The sequence below is a fragment of the Myotis yumanensis genome, unplaced genomic scaffold, assembly GCF_028538775.1.
Source record: "Myotis yumanensis isolate MYYU_CA2020_CCGP unplaced genomic scaffold, mMyoYum1.0.hap1 SCAF_11, whole genome shotgun sequence".
In the NCBI taxonomy this organism is placed as follows: Eukaryota; Metazoa; Chordata; class Mammalia; order Chiroptera; family Vespertilionidae; genus Myotis; species Myotis yumanensis.
Window position 1 is genome coordinate 59,542,170 of NW_027223762.1, and position 14,614 is coordinate 59,556,783.

Below are 14,614 nucleotides of genomic sequence, written 5' to 3' on the forward strand. Positions count from 1 at the left end.
AGAAACACATCGATTGGTTGCCTCCTGCTCGAATCCCCGACCAGGGCCCAGGCCAGGGAGGAGCCTGCAACTGAGGCACATGCCCTTGATCGGAATCAAACCCGGGACCCTTCAGTCCGCAGGCCAATGCTCTATCCACTGAGCCAAACTGGATAGGGCTATCCATTTGTTTATTGATGGACACTCAGGTTGCTTCCATATCTTGGTTATTGTAAATAATGCTGCAATGAACACAGGAGTGTGTATATCTTTTTGAATGAGTGTTTTGGATTTCTTTGAATAAATACCCAGAAGTGGAATTTCTGGATCATATGATAGTTCTGTACTGTTTTCCATACACCAGTATACAATTCACCAACAATGTACAAGGGTTCCCCTTTCTCCACATCCTTGCCAACACTTGTATGTTGATTTATTGATGATAGCCATTCTGACAGGTGTGAGGTGATATCTCATTGTAGTTTTGATTTGCATTTCCCTGATGATAAGAGATACTGAGTATTTTTCATGTGTCTCTTGGCCATAACTCCATAAAGATCACTATTAACATTTTGATATATTAATGTCTTTTTCTGAATAGAGATAGTTTTTACATTTTCTGTTTTATCTTTAATATTTTAGCAAAATGATTTCCTTATGTTACTACAAATTTTTAAAAACATTTAATATTAACTCATGATATCGAATTATGTAGATAATTTACTTAACCCCTCTCTTATGTATCCATTTAGATTGTTTCTGCTTTTTTGGATATTATTGAGAGTGAATTTGTCTTTTGTGTAATCTCGTGGGAGTACGCACACATGTGTATCTCATATATTTTGTTAGGAAAGGTTCTTGGAAGCAGACTCCTTTGGGGAAGGGGTAGGAATAAATTTAAGTTTCCTGATGCATATCACCAGGTGTCTTTCCAAAGGATTATACCCATTTACATGGATGGGAAGCCATCCATGTAATTGTATCTTTGCTCCTGAGGTAAGTTCAAGGGGCATAGTTGAGGTCTATCTGGCTCATAGTGGGGCTCTGTGCTCTACCTGATTGCTGCTGGTGGGCAGGTCTCCTGCTTCCCAGTGGAAGCACCTTTGTTCTTCCTTGCTTCTAGATCCCTACCTTGATTGACCGGATGCTTGTATCATCCAACACGAAGACTGGGGCTGCAGGAGCTGAGGCCTTGTCCCTCCTACTGAAGAGGCCCTGGGACCCTGCTGTGGGGGTACTTTCTCATAACAAACCAGTAAGTTGGGCAGCTCAGGACTTATCATGGAATTTTTAGAATCTGGTCTCAGAACTTTGACAAGAGGATAGTAAGAGGGTTGTTTAACTTTTTTCATTGATAACTAGTTGTGTATACAGTGGGGCCTTGACTTAATTCGTTCCGTGACGGAGCTCGTAACTCAAATTACTCGTATGTCAAATCAAAAAGTGAACGAGTGAGACACGTGATGCTGGGCTGATGTGGCGTTCACTGTGATGTTCGCTGCGCCAACTAGCGGTGGGGTATCTGAAGCTGGCTCGTAACCCGAATTTTAGCTCATAATTCAAAGCAAAAAATCGGCCTAGAGACGGCTCGTATCTCAAAAAACTCATTAGTAGGGACACTCGTATGTCAAGGCCCCACTGTAATGCTTAACAGTTTCAAAGGCAGATCGGCATTGGCTGGGATAAGAAGGTGTAGGGACACCTGGGATTTCATGAAGGAACCCTCTCATGCCCTGGTTCTCTGGTGACATTTTTTCCATAGAGCAAGCTCCCTGGCTCTCCACTCATTCTCATTGCCTCCTCCGGGCCTTCCAGCTCTGCGTTTCCCACCTCACGCCGCCACCGCTTCTGGCAGTCTCAGCTCTCCTGCTTAGGCAAGGTATGTGTGGGGACAAGAGGGACTCTGTCCTGGGTGGGAATATAGTCTTGGAGGATTGAGCAGACAAAATGCAGCAGGGGGCCAAAATGAATGAACTTAAATATGGAGCTTCCCCAGCTCTCTTTTCATTTGGAATTCGAATGGTGCTTATCCAGGGTTGATGGATTCTAGGGTAGGTTAAGCAGATTTGAGCAAAGACTTGAAACTTAACCTTTGCTGGCATGGCTGCCACTTCCTTCCATTAGGTGATCCCTGTAGCCACCCATCTGCTGAACAATGGAAGTGGGGTAGGAGTTCTGCAGTGTCTTGAGCATATGATTGGGGCAGTGAGAAGCAAAGTGCTGGAGGTGAGACTGCCCCTGCTTGACTTCACCAAGGCACACCCAGTCTTCCGGGCTTCTGCTCCCATCGGTAGCTCCTGTGTAACTGTCTTGTCTTCTTTCTCTTTCCACAAAGATTCACAGCCATTTTCCCCACAAACCCATCATCTTGATTGGCTGGAATACAGGAGCTCTGGTGGCCTGTCATGTAAGTAATTCCCCCCTTACTTGGAGGTTGTCCTGGGGTAGAATACTGCTGCTGCTGCCAGCCACCGCCGAGTCCTCTTTTATGTTCCAGGCACAATGCTGGATGCTGGACCTACATAATTACATTTTAAGCATAAAAGTAAACCCCTTGGGCCCTCACCCAGCTTTACCGGTAATCAACTCACAACAAGGCTTTTGCACCATCTGTTTTCTTTGTCAATATTTTGAAGAAAATCCCAAATATTTCATTCATATGTATTTCAGCATGTTTCTGTGAAACAAATTCCTCCCCCTTCTCCCCCCCAAAAAACACAAGCACTATTCTTCCACCTAAAACAAAACAAAACAATGCTAGCAGGCAAAATTTTTAATAGCTCTGTAATTTGCTGTTGTGTTCGTGTTCTGCCCCTTTCCAAGACATCAAGAAACCTTTTCTTTGTTATTTGACATACCATTTGCGTGCATATTAGTTTGCATAAGTGTCCCTGACCTGTCCAGAGCCCCAGTTCTCAAGTGGATAAACTGAGTGAAGTCTGTGCTGCATGCTATGGTCTAGTCCAGTGGTCGGCAAACTGCGGCTCGCAAGCCACATGTGGCTCTTTGGCCCCTTGAGTGTGGCTCTTCCACAAAATACCACGTGTGGGTGCACATGTACAGTGCAATTGAAACTTCGTGGCCCCTGCGCAGAAGTTGGTATTTTGTGGAAGAGCCACACTCAAGGGGCCAAAGAGCCACGTGTGGCTCGCGAGCCACAGTTTGCTGACCACTGGTCTAGTCAAATATGACATCTTGGGCCATGAGAGGGGAAGGCTGTCTCCTCATAACCCTGGTCCCAGGACAGCAAATTCTCTAAGAAAGTGGAGTGCCTGGGAGCTACCCATTCAGTTCAAAAGGGGGAGATTTTCTTCCCTTAAGGGATAAGAGCAGCATTTTATTCTTCTGATTGTATTTGGTATAAGTATGGACATGTGGGGAGTGAGCAGGAGGCCTGTAGCCTAGGGAATTGACAGGGTGGAAATATTAAACCTCCCATCCTGTGGTTCAGCCTCTGCTGGTGTCCTCCCAGGGCCCAGTGTTTCAGGTGGTGGCTGCTTGTGGAATGGCACATCTGCGTTCTGTGTTACTGCTGCCACCATGGCTGGTACTCCTGGGGGTTGGGACGGGGAGGAGTAGACGGGACTAGCTGGTAGCTCTGGACCAGTTCTAAGTTCTGGGTAGGAAGGCAGTTGACCTTGAGACAAACTGTTCCATTATTTCTAGGTGTCGGTGATGGAGTACGTCACTGCTGTTGTCTGCCTTGGGTTTCCTCTGCTTACCGTGGATGGCCCCAGAGGGGTAAGTATGGGGCACCATTGATTGCTGGGCAGGTGAGAGAGAGTAGGGAGTGCGTGCCTCGCCCAATTTGGTGCGCAGTGACTTCGGCGGCCCAGCTGGCTTCCTGAGCCGACCGGCCAGGGCAGTGCTCAGTAACTATGAACTGGCTGATTGTGAACTCTGCACTTGTTTTAGGATGTGGATGATCCCCTCTTGGATATGAAGACTCCAGTCCTCTTTGTCATTGGTCAGAATTCCCTGCAGTGTCACCCTGAAGCCATGGAGGATTTCCGGGAGAAGATTCGGGCCGAGAACAGTTTGGTGGTGGTTGGGGGAGCTGACGATAACCTCAGGTGGGTAGGCCCCCGGGGCCGTGAGACCCGTGCTGTGGTGTTGGAGAGAGGCCTGTGAGGTGGTGAGGTAGCTAGCTACATAGGCGAATCTCCTTCAGACTACATCTGAAAGGGGGCATTAAAAACCTTTTTATTTTTCTTACATTTTTAACTAATTCAGATTTATAAAATGTTGCAAAAATAGTACAAAAAATTCCTTTATACCCCTCACCTGGATTTCTCAAATATAAACATCTTACATAACCAATATTAATGTCTTACATAATCAATTTCTTGATTATCAAAGTCAAGAAATTAACTTCAATATGATACTGTGATCTAATCTACAGACTCAGATTGCATCACTTGTCTCTGGTTCAGGGTCCAGGATCACATGTTGCTGTTGGTGCCATGGCTTCCCCGTCTCCTTTAATTTGATTCATTTGATACTGCTCAGTCCGTCTTTGCTTTCATGACCTTGACACTTCTGAAGACTTTTGGCCAGTTATTTTGTAGACTGTCCCTAGTGTAGGTTTTTGACATTTTTTTATGATCAGGTTGAAGATATGTATTTTTGGCAGTAATGCCCCAAAGGCAAGGTACTGTCACCACCTCCTCCAAGGATACATGATGTTGACATGTCTTATCACCAGTGATGTTATCCTTGATCACGGGTTACGGGGGCCTCTGCCAGGTTTCTCTACAGTAAAGTTACTATTTTCCCTTTGTAATTAATAGTTACCTTGTGGGGAGAAGATACTTTGAGACCCTGTAAATATAGTTTTTGTCATCATGGGATTACTGGGATAGGCATTTCTTCTTTTTTTAATAATTCTTTATTGTTGAATATTACATATGTCCCCTTTCTTCTCTCATTGACCCCCTCCAGCCTGCCTCAGGCCTTCACCACCCTATTGTCTGTGTGGGATAGGCATTTCTTTACATTTTGTTCCTTCCTCAGGATGACTATGAACACATTTTATTTGTATTAAGTACCTTTTACATATTTTGGAGGATAAACAGCCAAAGTTTGAGAGAGTTTTATGAAGGTACATTTAGTTCTTGAGATGTCTACTCCCTTACAAGGCCAGCTGCCTTTTGGGCCTTTAGTTACATTTCCATGAAACATACTGAATGTGTCATGTATGGGGCCTCGGTTTCCTGTATGCTCACTCTGAGAAATTCAGTCATTTGTGTGCTTTAACTAGAAAGCTTAAAGCGGGTGCCTGCTCCTACCTGTCTTGTCGGTTTCTTATCCAGAGATGATTGGGAGAATTCCTCTTGGTCTTGGTCATTTGACAACTTCTCGGGGTTTGGGCCTTTGTTGGGGTCTTGTAAGGTTCATGAGGACATAGGTAAAGGACTTCTGGAGTGTGTAGTTCCAGCACTTTCCGTACGCTCTTTTGTGCAATCCCCCAACTTTATAAGTGAGGTATTATGGTTCTCGATTTTGCAGATGTGGAGACTGAGGTTCAGACCGGTTGCAACACCTGCCTAAGCATTAACATAGTCTTTCTTCCCAGGCCTTGAAAATAACCTCCACTTGATGCCATGGAATATTTTTTTTTTTTTAAATATATTTTATTGATTTTTTTACAGAGAGGAAGGGAGAGAGATAGAGAGTTAGAAACATCGATGAGAGAGAAACACCGATCAGCTGCCTCCTGCACATCTCCCACTGGGGAAGTGCCCGCAACCCAGGTACATGCCCTTGACCGGAATCGAACCCGGGACCCTTCAGTCCGCAGGCCGACGCTCCATCCACTGAGCCAAACCGGCTTCGGCAGATGCCATGGAATATTTAGAAAGTGAACATTTCCTCCTTTTTGTCTCTTAGGATAAGTAAAGCAAAGAAGAAATCAGAAGGGTTGACACAGAGCATGGTGGACAGGTGTATCCAGGTACACAGTTGCTTTTGCGTTTTTTTCAGCTAGGCTTCCTTTCTGCAGCCTTTTGGTCTTAGTCTTGTCAGTAACAGCCTTTTTGTCTCTGAAGAGTAAGGGTATATCCCCTGGGGCCTCTGGTGGCCTAAATCACAAGCAAAGAGAAAGAGAAAAGAAAGAGGGAGAAGAAGGGGAAAAGAGAGTCATGAGCTAAAATGTGGGGAAAGTATCAGGGAAGAATGGGTTCACAGGGGGAATGGTAGTGCATGATCACCCCAGGGCACTACCTCACAGAGGTGCCTCTGGCCTCTGGCTGAGGCTGGGGTTTGTGCCAGGTTTTGTGCACATGGGGAGGGACTGGCACCCCAGATGCCCAAGCCAAGGTAATCCGTTTTAGTTGGGACTATTGGGCAGTTCCCGTTCTCCAGCCGAGGACTCTATGTTGGCCTCTCTTTACACCAGGATGAGATTGTGGACTTTCTGACTGGCGTGCTCACTCGCACTGAGGGGCACGTGGGTGCCGAGCCTCGGGACCAGGATGCTGAGAAGAAGAAGAAGCCCCGGGATGTGGCCCGCAGAGACCTGGCCTTTGAGGTCCCCGAGAGGGGCAGTCGACCCGCCTCACCAGCTGCCAGGCTTCCAGCCTCCCCTTCAGGCTCCGAGGTAATGTGGCAGGGAAGGGCCATTTCTGCAGCGGAACGAGGACCCGGAGCTGGTGTTTTGGCTTCTTGGGGTCGCCTATGTGCTGGGGCCAGTGCTTGTAGGCCTGTGAGTTCCTACAAGGTGAATTCCTGACCAGGGAATGCTAGGGGACATGCCGATAGGTGGTGACACCCAGACAATGTTGGCTCGGCTCCTGCCCTTCTCGCCCTGCTCAGGATCTCTCCAGTGTGTCCAGCAGCCCCACCTCCAGTCCTAAGACCAAAGTGACCACAGTGGCCTCTGCCCAGAAGTCCAGTCAGATTGGGAGCTCTCAGCTGCTGAAGAGACATGTGCAGCGGACAGAAGCTGTGCTGACCCACAAACAAGCCCAAGGTATGGGTGCCTGGCCCAGTGGCCCCTCTCTGTCTCTGCAGTAACACCATGTAGCAGTTGGAATGTATTGGCACCTGCAGCTTTTCCCAGGGGCATGTGAGAAGCACCTTTCCCACATTCCTGTCCAGGAAAAATGAATACCGAGGGCTGTTTTCAGGGTGAAACATCACTTGAGGTCTGTGTGTAGGGGCTGCATCAATCCACTGGCTCCAGCTTTGTCTTGGTGTTCGGGGCAGTTAGGCTGTGTGGGCTGACTACATGTGTACTGACCTCAGATGCTTTTCTAACGCCCAGTTCCGGGAGCTGCAGCTGCTCAGGCCCTGCCCAGCCACTCCTGCAGCACAGTGCTCTCCAAGGTGCTGGGCTTGTTCATCAGACTCCAGGGCAGCTTCACTGGGTCATGCCCTTTCTTTGTGTTGCTCTTGAAGAGTTAAGATTTCCACACTGGGACTTTCAGGAGGTTTGGTTTATCAGATAGGTTTTAGGTTAGGCTGGGAAATATTGGTATGATTGAAATTAGAGTTTGGAGATCAGTGAGTGCTGTGGAACAAGCTCTAGGCAAGGGAGAGTTCAGTGGGTAGGGAGAGAAGGAGATGCAGTGGCTCTATCCCTCTCCCACTTTGATCCAGTTGGGTGGCTCTGACATGAGGTCTCTTAGGCATTGGTGTTTGATGATGTATCCAGGAGCACGTATCAACTGAGGTTCGGGGAAGAGGCAGTAGCCAGAGCTGGTTGTCAGGTAGAGAGAGGTGGAGGTGACCGGCTGGCCTCCCCACTTCCCCCGTGTTTCCTTCAGTGAAGCCAAGGGTAAGGACTTAAAACCCAGGCCTCTTAGGAAGTTGCCCTTGAGAGTGGTGCTGACAAGGAGCAGAAGTGCGAGTGGATAGATGAAGGCAAAAAAGAGGCCAGATGCTCGGTCCATGCGGATGCTCTGTGACCTGGGCTTGCTAAAGTGGTGGCCAGAGCCAAGTTCTAGATGGGCAGTATCCACTCAGGCTTTTGATAAAGAGAGCCAGTGGTCTGCAGTGCCTCTGGAGGGGATAATTGCTTGAGAATCCAAGGAATTTTGGAAGGCTGATTGTTGAGCTGGGTTCGAAATGGAACCCAGAGTTTCATGGGGGGCAGCAGCTGTAGCTGCTTTGACTGAGCTCATAGGCAAAGGGGAGGATAATAGCTAATGTTATGGAGCCTCACTGCGTGCTCGGGCCTCTTCCTGGTGCTTGACTTACTGTGGCTCAGTGAATCTTGGCCCCACGGGGCAGGTGCATTTGTATTTTCAGTTTATAGATGATTTCATGGAGCTGCTATAAGCAGTAATTCCAGAGAAAGCCCCTGTTGACTATTTTCTAGAACATCTCATGTCTTTTTCTTATTCCTTCTCTTTCTCTCCTTTCTCTGTCTGGCTGTGATTCTATAATTCTTTCTGATTCATTCCAGCACAGTTTGCTGCTTTTCTGAAACAAAATATGCTGGTGAGGAAAGCTCTTCCTCCCGGCACCTCCTCCTGTCTCTTTGGTGAGTATTACTCTTTCTCGCCTTCTCCCTCTTCACTCCCCCACCCCGACCTCTCATTCGTCCCTGTTTGGTTTCCTCCTGTTCTTTTCTCTTTGCCTATTTCTATCTTTTGATTTTTTTCCCGACTCCTTTTGCTTATTGCTCCATTGTCTTTGCTTTTTCTCCATTCTTTCTGTTTGCCTCTCATGGTGTTTTTCTCTTTTTGTTTCTTATTATGGTTCTTAGCTCTGCTTTTCCCATGAGCGCCTGTGGCCATTGCCTGTGAGCCTGCGTTTCCTTGGGTGTTTTTCTCCCTGCCTGTGGTTTCCTCCCTCCATCCTGGCCGCTGCAAGCCACTTACCAGCATAAAACTGTAACTCCTTTTCCTTCCATTACCTCTTTCCAACTTGGATTTTACTAGTAATTGATGCCTTTTAAAAGTATGTTTTCTAAATTAATTTTTAGAGAGAGGAAGGGAAAGGGATAGAGAGATAGAAATGTCGATGAGAGAGAAACATCTTTGGCTGCCTCCTGCATGCCCCCTACTGGGGACTGAGCCTGCAACCCAGACATGTGCCCTGACCAGAATTGAACCGGTGACCTCTTGGTTCCTGGGTCGACGCTCAACCACTGAGCCACACTGACTGGGCTAGTCCCTTGAGCAAACCTTGCGCTGGTTATGCCCTGACTATGGTCTGGAATAACTCCCTATGGCCCATGCCACCACCACCCCTTCTCCCCCTCCTGCTGCCTTCTCCTCCCAACCCTGATTGCCTTTGCTAAGATGAGGGACTGGAGCTGGGGGGCTCTGGGTGTAAAGAGGAGAGGATCTCTGAGGAAGCCTGAATGATACCCAGGCTTGGCCATATGCAGGGTGAATCTGTTTAACTCAATGGAGGGGAAAGCCTATGTGTGAACAGGTAGCCTTTCTGTGTACCTAGGACAAGGGACCTGGGGACTAGGTTGTGACATGGACCACTGTTGCCCTGTTACTTTGGGACAGGAGCTATAAAGGTATCTTGGCTAACATGCTTCCTTGCCTAGGAGCTCCTAAAGCCAGACTGAAGTCCTGGTAGCAGTCCTCTTTGTGGCAAGCAAACCCTCAACCCTGGGCTCCTAGGGCATGGGACTTAGAGCCCTGTGAAAATCTGCTGTGTAGGGAAGACTGTGTAGCCTGTTCCCCCATTGCTTCTTCCTGGAATGTTTCCTGCCCACCAGCTGTGTCATGTGGGGTGGGCTTGAAACAGGAAAAGGATCACAGTTTTTGAGCTTGGGAAGTGCTGTTTAGATCCACTGTGATGAGGCCTCTGTGTTTTGGTTGGCCTTTGATGGCAGGGTTGCAGTGTCTTCTCCTTTCTTTTTGTTCCAACTCAGAGCCCCTGTCTTTCCAACTCCAGGACAGAGTGAGGAATGGGGGTGGCGCCATGCCCTGAGAGGGGCAAGGTGCATTTCCACCACAGCGGGGGCTGAGCGAGGTGGGACTAACACAGAGGTGGTTGTCTTTGAAGTGTGGCTCTGTGTGTGGCTGGTACTCCTGTGTGTTCCCACATACAGCTGTCCCTGTTCTGGTCCTCACTGTCAGAGTCTGGGAACTGTGGAGGACCTTACTCAGCTCTGTCTCTTAGTTCCCATCTCATCGGAACAAGCAGAGGAAGCAGAGAAAGAGGACCTTAGGGTCCAGCTGAAGCGGCACCACCCCTCCAGTCCTCTGTCTGGCAGTAAGGCCTCCAAGCGACCCAAGATCAAGGTGTCCCTCATCTCCCAAGGGGACCCAGCCGGAGGGCCTTGTACTCCTTCCCCAGGAGGAACCCCAGAAGGTGAGTTTCCCTTGACCTGTTCCAATAAACTGGCTGAGCTCTCCCAGGCTCGTAGCTTTGCCCTCTTGGGGCTGCTTGCTGGCACTCAGCCTCAACTGCAGTGCGAGGGCTGCCTGAGCAGAGGGCTCGAGGTGGCCCACGGGAGGGCAGCCAGTGACCTGCTCTGCACTAGCACCAGGGAGGCAAGACGAAGATCAGAGGAAGCTCTGGGTTCATGCAAAGCATGATATACTTGGGGGGTTTTGTTTGTTTATTTCAATTAAAAATAAAATATTCCAGAAAGTTTAGACAACAGAAGGGGGAAAAAATAACTCCAGCTCTTCCTGTTCCCATGTAGTTATTCTTCAGTTTTCATTTTCCAGTCTTTGTCCATAATACCTTGCATTTAGTCTGGCTGTGGAGGCTGAAAAGTGAGCCTATCAGGACTGACTGGCGGCTTGGGGGCTTTGTTTTGCAGCTGGGGGAGGAAAGCCCATCATGATGACACTGGGGCAGGCGGCAGCAGGTGCCAAGGAGCTCACAGGGCTTCTTACCACAACCAGGTGAGTCTGCTTCTTGGTCTGTCTGTCTCTGTCCCCTTCTTTCTCTTCACCTTTCTTCTGGTCCACATAATGCTTTGGGCAGATGGTGGATTCTGGGTTCTGTCTGTTCGGGGAGTGTAACTTCTTTTTGGGTGGGATCTTTATTTTTCTTTTGGACCAACTCAAGAGTTCAGTTCATTTTCACCTAAAGTTTGCAAAGCATCCCGTAGCTCTTGCTTCAAGGTCTGAAGTCTTTACTTTAGGCATAACTTCTAGAAGGACAAGTGGCCTATTCAGAAGTGGAATGAAGAAACCAAAATTTTTTGCCTCGTGTCCATGGCTGAAACCTTGCTGGGCTCCATTCCGGCCCCTCCCTGTGTTACTGGGGCCTGCTGCCCTCCAACCTTTGTCTAATGGAGCTCCTGTCTTTCTATCCAGGCCCAGTGCTTCTGAAGCGGGTGTGTCAGCCAGCCCAGCCTCCTCCGTGGTCTCCAGCAGCACTGCACCCACTCCCTTGCACACACTCCAGAGCCGCCTGGTGGCCACCTCCCCTAGCAGCTCCCTCCCAGGTATCTGGGGCACAGCATCCCGACCTCCCAGAAGAGTCTGGGCAGCTGTTGGAGGGTGGTCCTGGCAAAGCAGCCTGGAGCTGAATCTGGAGGGCATTCCTCAGGTCTCGGGCTTGTCAGGGAAGTTTGACAAGAAGCTGGAATTAGCTTCAAGGGGCATGAAGTTCTTGGCCTTAATATTTACAATGAGTAAACATCACAGTCTGCAGGCAGTGCATCCTGCACTGTAAGGAGGAGAAATTGCTGGTGGGAGATGTAGGTATTGTGTTTCATTTCGGTGTTGTTAAGATTGAATAAAGCTGGAAGTGGTGCATGCTGGGTGTGCATGTCTCCTCACCTCCACCTCCACCCGGCACTGAAAGGCTGAGTGCCTGAGCCCTTCTCCTTCAAGAGGACCTTCCTCTTTGCTTTGAGGCCACTGGGCTGTGTGTGAAGTGTGGTGTAAATGAGGTGCTTGGAATTCTTTTGGCTTAAAAAGTCCTTCCTTGCCCAGCTGGTGTGGCTCAGTTGGTTGAGCACCATCCCGTGCAACAAAAGGTTGCTGGTTTAACTCCAGGTCAGGGCACATACCTGGGTTGCAGGTTTGATCCCCATTCGGGGTATGTACAGAAGGCAACTGATCGATGTTTCTCACATCAATGGTTCTCTCCCTCTCCCCCTTACTCCCTCTCTCTCAGTATGTCCTCGGGTGAGGATTAAATTACATTTTTTTAAAAGTCCTTTCTCTTCCCTAGAAAGAAGTGAGGGAATTTAGCGTTCTTAACAGTGGGATTCAACCTCTCTGGTTTTCCTAAGCCTGTCCAAACTGTCGGACAGGTGGTTTGGAGCAGGTTGGGACATGGTGAAGGAATGGAAGGCGTGCATCTGCATAGACCCTTCCTCACATAGGCCTTCAGCGGGCATGCTGGGGGACCTGCTGGCTTCCTGAGAGTGAGGAATGTCCAGGGGAAAGAGCACACCGGGTGCTGGCTGGGTGGGTTGTTGAGGGTGGACGGGCATGGCTGCTCTTGGATAAATGGTGGAGCTTGTACTGATGTCTGTCGTACCATTTCCTAGGGGCCACATCTGCCAGCAGCCTCCTCCAAGGCCTCAGCTTCAGCTTACAGGATATCAGCAGCAAGACCTCGGGCCTCCCAGCAAGCCCCTCCCCAGGACCATCCCCACAGGTGCACATCTGCCTTCCTTCTGGGCTGGGCAGGTGTGGGGAGGAAGCCTCCGCTTGGTTGTTTGCGGTAGGGGGACTCGGTCTGGAGTCTGGATCAACGACAGATAGCCCCTGACTTCCCAGCTGGGAGCTACAAAGTTTAAGGCTCCAGCACTTACTGGGAGACACTGGGCAAGTTTCTTGACCTCTCTGTGTCTTCGTTTCCTTGTCTGTAAAATGAGGATAGTGGTCTATCCCTCACAGAGTTGTTTTGAGGGCGAAATACGTGGGGAATGCCTGGAAGAGCACTTGCATGTGGTAGACACTCAGTACATGGCAGTCTTTAATAACGTGCTGTGGGCACGCCACACTTGTACATGGCTGTTGGGCAACAGCTTCTGATCACCTGGGCTTGTGTGTCCCACAGGCCACCAGTGTGAAGTTGCCCACCCCCATACAGAGCCTGGGTGCCATCACCACAGGCACCAGCACCATTGTCCGTACCATTCCTGTTGCCACCACTCTCTCATCCTTGGGTGCCACTCCTGGTGGAAAGCCTACAGCCATCCACCAGCTGCTGACCAATGGGGGCCTCGCCAAGTTGGCAAGCAGCCTCCCTGGCCTGGCTCAGATCTCCAACCAAACATCAGGTGAGTCTTTCTTGAGAACCCTGGAGACTCCCAGATATGGGATCTTCCCTCAGGACCTTCTCATCTCACATGGGCTAGGGATGCTATTGAACCCAACCTGGGTCTTGGCATCCACCCTCAGGGATTTAGCTGTGAGGGGTCCATCCCCCAGAGAGGTTGAGAGAACACAGGCTGTTTTCTGCTGCCTTTCAGAATGACTGATGGGGTGTAGATGACCCAGCTGGGGAGGAGAACAAGGAGGGTGTGCTCTGAGGGGAAGAAACTCCCCAGGAAAGGAAATAGGGGTGGGACAAAAAAAAACCCACTTCTCTTCTCAGGCTTGAAGGTCCCCACCACCATTACTCTGACCCTACGAGGGCAGCCAAGCCGAATCACCACACTGAGCCCCATGGGCCCAGGAGCAGCCCCATCCGAGGAGCCCACCTCCCAGGTGCTGCCCTCCAACTCACAGGTGAGTCTGCCCAGGAAGATGGAGGAGAGACAGGCTCTAGCAGTTTCAATGCACTGGGCTTGTAGTTAGGTCAGATTCAAATTCAGACCCGGGGCTTGTAGCTTTGAAACTTTGAGCCTCCTTTTCTGTCACACTCCCTGGACCGTTGTGAGGTTAAACATGTTGTGTCCCTGCGTGTCCTAGTGCCTGTGTTTCACGTTTTGGTTTACTTTCCCTCCCCATTCCTTTCCTTCTCTGCTCAGTTCTGTCGTGCAGCGGTCGTGGCACAGGCTTTCCAGCATTGTGCCCTTCCAGATCTGGGCACTCATTGCCATCTTTTTCGGGCACAATTAGGTTTTGTTTTGTTTTTTAAATATAACTTTTATTGATTTCAGAGAGGAAGGGAGAGGGAGAGAGATAGAAATATCAGTGATTAGAGAGAATCATTAATCAGCTGCCTCCTTCACGCTCTGCACTAGGGAATGTGCCCTGACCAGGTATCGAACCATGATCTCTTGGTTCCTAGGTCAACGCTCAACCACTGAGCCATGCCATCTGGGCCACAACTAGGTTTTTTATAGCTCTTACCAGAAGTCACCTCCAAGTCCTCTCAGCTGAATGATTTCCTTTATGACCTTTTCCAGTGAAATGTTTCTAATCTTAAATGGTGATCTGAGAGCCACCCAAAGGCCAGAGATTAAAGAGAACAGTCATTTGTGCCCGGTGTGGAGTGTGCTTACTTCATTGCCCACCATTCCAGCCAAGGCCTTCCATGCAGGAACGGTGCTGTGCCAGCTGCATGGCAGAAGCTGGCCCTGAGCCTGGCATTCCCACACAGGCTTTGCGTGGAAACGGGGCCTGGGCATGGTTGGCAGGGGACTGTTGCTGACTGGACTAAAAGCTCCTCTGCACAGAGGTTCCCGGCCCCACTGGGGTCAGAGCCACCTCTGCCGTCTGCAGAGAGGTGGAGGTGTTCTCATTATTTTATTCATTATCTTTTCAGTCATAGAAATGATTATGCTTATCTACACTAATAAAAG

The 14,614-nt window shown here is 49.2% G+C and overlaps 1 protein-coding gene across 4 annotated transcripts in view; it reads left to right on the plus strand.

Moving 5' to 3' along the window:
• LOC139020107 (KAT8 regulatory NSL complex subunit 3) overlaps window positions 1–14,614 on the plus strand; it is a 45,550-nt gene that overhangs the window by 20,002 nt on the left and 10,934 nt on the right. For 3 of the 4 annotated variants that reach the window (XM_070429718.1, XM_070429721.1, XM_070429722.1), the window contains 16 exons: window positions 1,103–1,234; window positions 1,742–1,858; window positions 2,104–2,205; window positions 2,315–2,386; window positions 3,646–3,720; window positions 3,895–4,052; window positions 5,869–5,932; window positions 6,377–6,577; window positions 6,793–6,949; window positions 8,387–8,464; window positions 10,069–10,260; window positions 10,718–10,802; window positions 11,220–11,350; window positions 12,407–12,516; window positions 12,922–13,144; window positions 13,462–13,595. In XM_070429718.1, the coding sequence (XP_070285819.1) occupies window positions 1,103–1,234; window positions 1,742–1,858; window positions 2,104–2,205; window positions 2,315–2,386; window positions 3,646–3,720; window positions 3,895–4,052; window positions 5,869–5,932; window positions 6,377–6,577; window positions 6,793–6,949; window positions 8,387–8,464; window positions 10,069–10,260; window positions 10,718–10,802; window positions 11,220–11,350; window positions 12,407–12,516; window positions 12,922–13,144; window positions 13,462–13,595 (2,031 nt within the window). The remainder of the gene's footprint in view (window positions 1–1,102; window positions 1,235–1,741; window positions 1,859–2,103; window positions 2,206–2,314; window positions 2,387–3,645; window positions 3,721–3,894; window positions 4,053–5,868; window positions 5,933–6,376; window positions 6,578–6,792; window positions 6,950–8,386; window positions 8,465–10,068; window positions 10,261–10,717; window positions 10,803–11,219; window positions 11,351–12,406; window positions 12,517–12,921; window positions 13,145–13,461; window positions 13,596–14,614) is intronic. The other variant, XM_070429720.1, reaches the window with a different exon arrangement.